Here is a 10938-nt window from a genome sequence, read left to right on the forward strand (position 1 = left end):
AGTTTAATCATGAAAAAATATGGTGACTGCCTCTTTAGTCCTATGCTGATATGATTGATAATAAGATTGTTCGGAAATACACTATGTGATAGAACTTTTGAGCGCTCATTCGGTTTGTACACATTTATTTGGTGTCATGTGTTGCCCAAGTGGGAGATTGTTGGAATTTTTGGGCTTCCACATGACTAATTTAATGTGCATGGCTATCTTTCAGTTGTCCAATTAAAGTGATCTATTAAAGATTAAAGTTTGGGCTAAAGTGTATTTATTTGTTATGGAAATAAGTGTAAATACCATATGAGATTTTCTATTTGATGAGGGGCCAAATAGAAAATAAAGGGTCTTATATTTAATATAAATATAAGCTATGGTTATGGTCCCTAGACGTCAGAAGAACGTTCAATATCTCTGTATTCTCTCGGCAGATTATTGTGAAGGACGTTTCTGATCGTTTAGAAGATCCATAGCCGCTGCAAAGCAATTCCACCGTTTAATTCGTTATGGATCAAGGTACGCTTCCGCTCTACAGTTTATACTCATTCTCCGTCGTTCTTGGTTAATCATCATATAAAGCTTTATGTAATTGTTCACTCAATTATTCCAACATGTGACTCAATTTAAAGGATGGTAACCAATTTCACCAACAAAATGCCATGTGAATGGTCCAATTTTAAGAAAATGAAAGCCTTTTTTGTTCAATCAATCCGTATGAGATGTCCAGTTGCAAATGGACACAAAACACCGCTTTTTTTCAATCAATTCGTATGAGATGTCCATTAAAGAAATACCCATATGACTAAGGGAGACAAACCTAGTCTCATTCAGTGCCCTAAGATAAATCTTGAGATTTAGAAAATGCAGAAGGTTCCATATGCTTCGGCGATTGGTAATCTAATGTGTGTATTAGACCCAATTTGGTTTTAATTATTTATATGTTCGGCAGATATCTCAATAATCCGATATGGATCATTAGGAAGCAGCAAAACGGGTTACGGGATATTTATAGAGAACTGAGCATTACATGCTCGCATACAGAAAATTAGATCATTTGGAGAGATCTTTATGCATTTTGATTCTGATTTTGTTAGATGCCAATACAGTAAAGGATCCATTTTATGTTACGTGTGTCTGTTGGCTGTAGAGCCATTTCGTGGAGAAGTGCTGAGCAAACACTTGTAGCTACTTCTGCCATGACAACATAATTCGTAACTTGTTTTGGGCATCTAGTTATTGAATATGACTGTGAAATTTTGTCACTAAGCTGCATATTATTAAAGGTATTGAAAGACCGCTAAAGTTATGTTGTGACAATAACCCTGCAGTATTGTATTCCAAACAACAAGAGCTCTGCTATGTCATAGTTTCTTGGTTGTAAATTAAAGTTCAGAATGGACAAATGCCTATAGAGCATGAGGGAATGCATTTGATAGCAAATTCGTTCATTAAAGGACTAACACTCAAGGTCTTTCATGGGCATGTAGCCCAAATGAGTGTTATGTTGTTTAAGGATACTTCCGTTCAGTGGGAGTAATTTTGATTATTGCTCTATATTGTGTTTTTGAACATGCAGTTATAAAACTCATGTTATTCTCTGCAGAAATAAAGTATTATGTTTTGTCCATTATTTGTGTTATTTGGTTTGGGTTTGATCTCATTAAGGATTTTGGAGGACCAGTTGGAAATATGCATGTATGATCACCTTGCATGAAATTTTCATGCTACACTCCATAATTGATCTGTTGTTGATTATGTTTGCATATGTGATTAATGATGAGTTTAATCATGAAAAAATATGGTGACTGCCTCTTTAGTCCTATGCTGATATGATTGATAATAATATTGTTCGGAAATACACTATGTGATAGAACTTTTGAGCGCTCATTCGGTTTGTACACATTTATTTGGTGTCATGTGTTGCCCAAGTGGGAGATTGTTGGAATTTTTGGGCTTCCACATGACTAATTTAATGTGCATGGCTATCTTTCAGTTGTCCAATTAAAGTGATCTATTAAAGATTAAAGTTTGGGCTAAAGTGTATTTATTTGTTATGGAAATAAGTGTAAATACCATATGAGATTTTCTATTTGATGAGGGGCCGAATAGAAAATAAAGGGTCTTATATTTAATATAAATATAAGCTATGGTTATGGTCCCTAGACGTCAGAAGAACGTTCAATATCTCTGTATTCTCTCGGCAGATTATTGTGAAGGACGTTTCTGATCGTTTAGAAGATCCATAGCCGCTGCAAAGCAATTCCACCGTTTAATTCGTTATGGATCAAGGTACGCTTCCGCTCTACAGTTTATACTCATTCTCCGTCGTTCTTGGTTAATCATCATATAAAGCTTTATGTAATTGTTCACTCAATTATTCCAACATGTGACTCAATTTAAAGGATGGTAACCAATTTCACCAACAAAATGCCATGTGAATGGTCCAATTTTAAGAAAATGAAAGCCTTTTTTGTTCAATCAATTCGTATGAGATGTCCAGTTGCAAATGGACACAAAACACCGCTTTTATGCGTAAAATTACTAAGATAGATTTACATTTGGTTTTAGATAAAAATGAGTAGGGTTAATGATACTAGAATTTATCCACATTTTAGTGATTTGTCAATTTTATTTGGATAGTTAAAATTTGTCTGATTAATCTCGAATCTTTAATAATTATATCGTTATATCCTTATATTTTTTTAATTTTACTAATCATTTAGCTTTTATCAATTTCTATAAAAGTTTTACACCAATGATGGAATCATGCAATGATATTTTCAAATATGACCTATTAGTTTTCTCTAAATAATTAGTTGTATAAAATAATATTAATATTTAATTTTTACTTTATATAAGAAATAATTAATTGAAAAATAAGTTAAAGTTGAAAAGATTGAGATAGAATTTGTAAATTAGAAAATATTAAATAAAATTGATATATTATTAAAGATTGGAAATAAGTTTGATAAATTTCAAAATTTAGGATATAAGACCATTACAATTTACAAATAAGAGTCGATTTTGCAGTCGCCACATGCGCCAGAAATAGCGGCCTTATTGCATAGCGCCACAAATGGAAGCTGCCAGAAAATAAATCGCAGGCGCGTCGATTTTCCGGCTTTGTTGCAGGGTTTACACGTACAAAATGTAGCTGAAATCTATTTTCTAAAAAAATTATTGAGTACATTATCATATCTCTAAATACTCCACTCTTCTTCTATCTACTCCCTTCGTCCTATTCTAAATGGAGTATTTCTATTTCGACCATAGATTGTATATAGTGTTGTTTTGTGAATTAAGTGAAAAGAAAAAAGTAAGAAAGAGTGAAAAAGTATAAATAATGATGTTTTTATTTTTAGAAATGTGTCAATAAGAGTGGGACATCCCCCAAAAATGATTTACTTAGAATGGGACGGAGAGAGTATTAGAGCATCCACATCCATGCTGTTGCACAAGAGCACGGATGTGGGCCCGGACCCACCTTTATTCATTTTCAATTTACTGCTCTTCCGCAAGGCGCATGCTCTTACGCTATTCATGGGTCTCACCATTCTATTATTCAATTTAAATAGTTCAATTACTAAAAATATTTACATAATATTAAAATGCATTCAAAATACTATTACAAATTACTAAAAATAAAAAATATACATAATTAAAATCCTAAAAATTAAAAATTATATAATTACATTCCTAAAATAAAAAAAACCCACCATGTGGCCGAATTTCGCTCAAATGTGTTTGATTAGGTCTTCTTTTTAGTTCGATGTGGGCTTTGGATGTAAAAAATGGATGATGAATGTGAGTATTTATAGATGATTTGAGGATAAAAAAAATTTTAAAAATAAAAATAAAATTTGAAAAAATGTCGTAAAACAACTATTTTTTTGGAATCCGATTTCTTTTTAATTTTCGGATTATTTTTTATTTTTTATGAATTTTGAAAAAAATAACAATTCAAAAATGACGCCCAATAGCGCAGGGGTGATTGGGCGTCACCGCCCAACCAGAAGCCGCCACGTCGTCTGCTCGCTGTTAAGGACGATGCTCTCAGCAAGAGCGCAATGGCGAGCATGTCACTCGCCGTGGCGACGACACGACACCTGCTCTTCCGCAAGAGCACGCACCACTGCGGATGCTCTTAATACCACTAGTGTCGTATTTTTGAAGTCTACATATTCAATATTTTAATCTATGTTAATCCTTTCATCCCATTAGAAGTGATGAATTTGTTTTGGCAACAAGATTTAAAAAGTGATATGTATTTATCGGAGAGTAAACGTTTTATTGTTTTTACTAAAATGGAAATTAATAACTTGTAGGGGAACAAATAGATAAAGAATATCAATTAGTTTGTAGTGGAATAAAGAGCACATTTTCTAATTCAAAAACTAAAAAACTAAAAAACTAAAAAACTAAAAAATATTGAAATAAGTTGTATCTAAAAATAGGTTAAACTTAAGGTTGCCCTATTGTAAGTGTCTCAGTTGAAATTAAAAAAATGTGAACATGAAGTGATAAAATAGATCGTTGCTAAAAATAACGTACTTAATGTTGATGCCCTAGATAGTAGTACTAGTAAATTCATTCCTCACTTACACCGAAGCTACGTCCATCGATTGAACTTATTTAGGGAGTAATAAATAGCAATTGAATGTTACAACAAGAAATGTTTTATTACAACATGTGGTAGGTGCTAAGATTAACAGAAATTAGGCCATCCACAACGCTGTTCCCCCATCGTTCCTAAACCGTTCCTTAAACTACTATTTGCGGGTCCCACTGTACTTTTTTACTCCATTCTTTAACTAAGGAACGAAACCTGCAACCCTCCGTTTCTTATCCGTTCCTTAATCGTTCCTTAAATTACTATCCATTCAATTTCATTTTATATCTTTATTTCCAACCCAATTCAATTAAAATAAACACACTTCATTAAAATTAAAATAACATTACAACTTAAAATTCAAAAAAATAGAAAAAGACATAATTAAAAATACAATTTTATAGAGACAACCAAGAATGAGTTTGTCCCACATCGAAAGTGGAACATAAAACATTCAAGGATGTCTCTATAAAATAGAGATAACTAAGAATGAGTTTGTCCCACATCGAAAGTGGAACATAAAACATTCAAGGATGTCTCTATAAAATAGAGATAACCAAGAATGAGTTTGTTCCACATCGAAAGTGGAACATAAAACATTCAAGGATGTCTCTATAAAATAGAGACAACCAAGAATGAGTTTGTCCCACATCGAAAGTGGAACATAAAACATTCAAGGATGTCTCTATTTTATAGAGACAACTAAGAATGAGTATCATAAATTCGTAAGCCCATCAAATATATATGGGCTAATACGAATTTCTAGTATTCATTTATTTGTAAAAATTGTTTTTAAATATAAAAAACAATTTTTATAAATAAAAAATATTTTTTTAAAAATTCATTTTTTTAAAAAATGAATTTATTGCGTCAGCGTGATGACGCCCACTCGCGGGCCGGCGAGTGGGCGTCACGCACGACGCAGGGCGAGCCACGTCGCCGAAGCGCGTGGCGGCACGGACCGTGCCGCGGGTCGTGCCATCGGCACCCGGCACGGCTTGTGAACGACACGGAGATGGAACGCACCTCCGCAACGCGTCGCGCGCCGGTTCCGTTCCGCCGGCACGAAACGCGGGCGGCCCGCGTTGCGGGTGCTCTTAGAAAAGCACTTCTTCCGTCTCATGGTTGATGTCACACTTTCCTTTTTAGTTTGCCCTATAAAAGATGCCACATTTCCTCTTTTGAAAAAAGTTCTTTCTCACATCAATTATAAAATTATATTTTCTCTCACTACTTAACACACAAAATAATATTTCCTAAAATTATGTATTATCTTTCAAATGTGACATCTACTATAAGACGGAGGGAGTAATTCTGACGCCAATATGTACATCAACCACACATATATTATTTTGTACCTCTTCTGACACCAATATGTACATCAGCCACACATATATCTGTCATCAATCATTCAAAATCCCTTAATTATCACTCAGTCTCCCGTAAATATCTATTAATAACCTTTACTCATTTCCACCCAAACTTTTGATTCCAACAGTATATTTTAGTCTCCCATTATAAACTACTCCATACACTATTGATAACGTTTACTCATTTCTTTTCTTTTTCTTATTTAATAGTATAATTTTATAGTGAACATTTATATATCCTAATTATATCCATATATACCCAACTAATTGAAAATTATGAATTTTATTAGTAAAATTTAAAAATAGTATAACTAAAATAGAAACATCATACAATTCGAATAAAAAGCTTACACAACTACACAAGTATTAAAATGTTAATCAATTATCATATAAAATGAAAATTAATAATTAAAATGAAAATTTGCCCAAAAATCATCTGATCAAATTCTAGTCGATTATACTAACTTTAAAAAATGACCAATTAGTATATCATAATTTTGATGTTCTTTAATTTTCTCCTAGCAAAAACTTCTAGCATGCTAGCTATCTGTTTGTTATTAACATAAACATTAAAGACATTTGCTCGCTTTTGCTCCTGTCTATATAAACGTCCTACGCTATGACAGAAAATATAAAAAGTAGATCACTCAAATCTACTATAATAAACCTCAAGAAACTAAAAGATATGCAAGGTGGTGTGCAAGTTATCTCCAAGGAAGTGATGAAGCCAACACCTCATCCCTTCAAAAACCTCAGACTTTCATACATAGACAGATCATTACCATCTATGTACATTCCTCTCATCTTCTTCTACAACGCCGATGAATCCAGCGGCCTCAACACCTCCAACCATATCCAAATATCTCAAATCTTGAAAAACTCTCTCTTAGCTACTATGCCTTCTTTCTACCCATTAGCCGGTAAGCTCAAGCACAATACATCCGTAGATTGCAACAACGCCTCCGCTGGCTTCGAGTTCGTCGAAGCCAAGATTCACGCTCAACTCAAAACTGCCTTGCAAGGATCCACCGTGAAAGATATGAGGCTTCTCCTCCCTTCGGAATGTTGGGCGTTCGACGATGCTCGACGGCCACTTCTCGCGGTGCAGGTACACTGTGGGATATTTTTTTATATTTATTTTTTTGTTTGCCAACACCTCCCCAAATAATCAACTTGTACCAAATAGTAGTATTAAGCTATTTTTCTATTTTTGTCTAGATATATTGTTGAGTTTGGTCAGTTAAGTTTTAGTTCAAGTAACATACTCCCCCGTCTATGATTAAATGTCTCATATTTGACCGGCACGGGTTTTAAGAAATCATTTGACTTTATGCAGGAAAGTGGGTATAAAAGTGAGAGGAATGCGAATCCTACTTTTATATATTGACTTTATAATAAAATATGAGTGGAATGAGTTAGTGGAATGTAGGGTTCACTTACCAAATAGAGTAAAAGTGAAATGAGACATTTAATGGCGGATGGATGAAAAAGGAAAAATGAGACATTTAACGGCGGACGGAGAGAGTACTAATTTTGATACTAGGATAAAAATGTACTAGGTTCCATCTTAAAATTAATTAGTTTTAAGCAAAATAGTCTATAAAATTAATTATGATAATCAATTTGTTGAATAGCCCAGCAATAGCCCAGCCATAGCCTAGCCACAACTCCTCCTGCCACATCATCAAAATAAGCAAATAGCCCAGCCATAGCTTAGCCACATCACTCAAAATTATATAAAACAAATAATTAACAATCACACAAAATACGGAATTAAATTTACGACACAGATACGAGAAAATTCAATAATATTATTAAAATTTAAAAAGTACATTAATTAAAAAAGAATTACATAATTAAAAAAAACTAACGCCGTGCAGTCCTTCGCGCCCATAACTCTTCAATTAAATCCTTTTGGGGTCGAATATGAGCCTCTGTTTGGCGCATGTCGGCATGTGCTTGGAGGCGGCCGGTTTCATCGTGAGATACCCCACTCCGTACGTTGGGGCGGCCACGCCGTGGCTTGGACCGGCTTCATTATCGTCGTTGGTCCAACTAGTCAGTTGTACACCTTCATCTTCGACAATCATGTTGTGCATGATAATACAAGCGTACATTATATCAGCAATGCAGTCGACATGCCACAAACGCGTTGGACCCCTAACAGCCGCCCATCGAGACTGGAGCACACAAAATGCGCGCTCCACGTCCTTGCACGCCGACTTCTGCCGTGCCGCAAAGTAGGCCTTCATCTCATCTGATGCGCATCGGATCGTCTTCACAAAGACGGGCCACCTAGGGTATATCCCATCCGCCAAGTAGTAGCCCATATCATGCCGGTTGCCGTTGGCGACAAAACTGATGGTCGGACCGATACCCTGGCACTGCTCGTTGAAAAGTGGCTACGAGTTGAGGTCGTTGTTCGAACCGGCTATCCCAAAATATGCATGCCAAATCCGCAGCCGGTAATCAGCTATGGCCTCGAGGATCATCGTGGGATTCTTTCCCTTGTAGCCGGTCATGTAGAACCCCTTCCAGGAAGCGGGACAGTTCTTCCACTCCCAATGCATACAATCTATGCTGCCTAACATCCCCGGGAATCCATGTTGTTCCCCGTGCATCCGCAAAAGATCCTGGCAGTCTTCGGGGGTAGGGCTTCGAAGGTACTGATCACTGAATATTTCAATCACGCCCAGACAAAAATACTTCATACATTCAAGGGCAGTCGTCTCATCGATGTGGAGGTACTCGTCCCACATGTCTGCCGTGCCTCCGTAGGCCAACTGCCGGATTGCCGCAGTGCACTTTTGAATAGGTGTGTGGCCGGGTCTGCCAGCTGCATCGTGCCTGAAGCGGAAATAGAGATATCGATGCTCCAAAGCGTTAACAATACGCATAAACAGGGCCCTGCTCATCCTAAAACGGCGCCTAAAATGGTTGGCGTTGAACCGCGGCTCCTGTGCGAAGTAGTCTTCGTATAGGCGCTGATGTGCAGCTACGTGATCACGATCAATCACTTCTCGGCGGTGGACCACTGGGCGAGGTCGAGGTACCGCCGGCTGCAAGGCCCTCTGCATCCATCGATCAATCTCACGGTTCGTATAGGCCTCTAGCACTCCGTTCATTATACGATCGTACTCCTCAGCATCCCCACCACTACCACCACTACTACCATCGGCGTTACTCATTTCTCGGTGTTGAACTTGTACAGAAATTAAGATAGAGAGAGTACTCGTTAAAACAAGTGGTGCGAATGAAAATGACGTGCAAAGCGTGTATATATAGGGTTTCGAAAATTAAAAAAAAAATTAAAAATCGGCTAGGCGATGCGCTAGGCGATCCGGACACTGCAATAGCGCCGAGCGGATCGCCCAGCGCCCCGAAATCGCCTAGCGCTAGGCATTTTTTTTATTCCGAAATTGGCTAGGCGGTTGCAATGGACCGCCTAGCGCCGGCGCTCGGCTAGGCGGTGCGCTAGGCGCCATTGCGGATGGCCTTACTCCTATATTTTTTGATTCATTTGCCAACACAGGTCACCTTCTTTGACTGCGGAGGGATCGCCATCGCTATCGGCGTCTCCCACAAGATAGCCGATTTAGCCTCGGCAATGTCGTTCGTCGGCGCGTGGGCGGCGAAATGCCGAGGCGAAAAAACGGAAGTCCCTCCACCCATAATGGGCACATACCCGTATTTCGGGCCCATGAGGTACATTCCGTTTTCGCTGTTCACCAAGTATTTTAAAGCCAGCGACGACTTCGTGACCGACCGATTCGTTTTCGATAAGGAGAAGATCGAGATTCTCCGACGCGCGGCCACGGCCTCGCCGGAATGTGCCACGAAAGACCCGACCCGAGTGGAGCTGGTGTCGGCGTTCATATGGAAGCATTTCATGGCGGCGAAGTCGAAGAATAATAAGCTGTTCGCCGCTATCATGGCAGTGAGCCTGCGGCAGAGAACGAACCCGCCCGGGATTCTGGAAAACGTGTTCGGAAACTGCGTCATGTCGCCGCTGGCGTTGGCGGATCCTTCTAGAGAGTTGCACCACCTGGTGAGCAGGCTGAGGAGGGCGATACGGAGAGTGAGAGATGGATACATCACCAATGTGATGAGCATAGATTGTTATATGAAGGAGCTGGTGATGCTGGCCGTGCTGTTGGTGACCGGGAAAATGGAGTGGTGCTACTTCACCAGCTGGCGGGGGTTCTCCGCGTACAAGGTGGACTACGGGTGGGGCCAGGCGTGCCGGTTCGCGACGCCGTCCATGCCGGTCAAGAATATTGTGATTTTGGTCAACAGCGGCGGAGATGATGTTATTGAGGCGGTAGTTACTATGCAACCGGAGGTGGTGCAGGCGGTTGGGGCACAGCTTGAACTCATTTCCCTAAATGATAATTTAGGTTGATGTTTTTTTGAATCATTAATTCGGTAGCTACATATCTTTAATTCCATAATGTCTACCGATCATTGTCAATTAATTATTTTACTATCATGTGGAGTACTACGTTGGAAGTGTTAAATTTGCATAATACAATTACATTATATACACTGTCCACTAGGGTCTTTATATGTTTGGGATTTTTTTAGCAACTCATCCACAACATTTTCGAAATGTCAACTGCAAGTAGATTATGTTAACTCGAGGGTATTAACGTCAATAGCATGCACATCAAATGTCAACTGACATTATATGTGTATAGTTGACATGAATTGTATATGTAGTTGACATTATATGTGTGTAGTTGTCATGGATTGTATATGTAGTTGACATGGATTGTACACATATGTGATATTATATATGTGTAGTTGACATGAATTTTATATGTAGTTGACATTATATGTGTGTAGTTGACATATTTTATATATGTAGTTGACAAAGAAAAAAATTTTAAAAAATTTTAAAAAAATAAATTTAAAAAAAAATTATTGAATAAAATGTATCATGAAATTACCATTCTGCCTTTCATA

The 10938-nt window shown here is 37.7% G+C and overlaps 1 protein-coding gene across 1 annotated transcript; it reads left to right on the forward strand.

Annotated features, from left to right (window-relative positions):
- The first annotated feature begins 6566 nt into the window (after positions 1-6566).
- Positions 6567-10501, forward strand: LOC121798505 (stemmadenine O-acetyltransferase-like). Its single transcript, XM_042197544.1, has 2 exons — positions 6567-7081; positions 9506-10501. Exons 1-2 carry the CDS (start codon positions 6593-6595, stop codon positions 10373-10375), a joined length of 1359 nt encoding a protein of 452 aa, XP_042053478.1. The 5' UTR covers positions 6567-6592; the 3' UTR covers positions 10376-10501.
- Positions 10502-10938: the final 437 nt, after the last annotated feature.

This window comes from Salvia splendens, chromosome 4, assembly GCF_004379255.2.
Source record: "Salvia splendens isolate huo1 chromosome 4, SspV2, whole genome shotgun sequence".
Taxonomy (NCBI): Eukaryota; Viridiplantae; Streptophyta; class Magnoliopsida; order Lamiales; family Lamiaceae; genus Salvia; species Salvia splendens.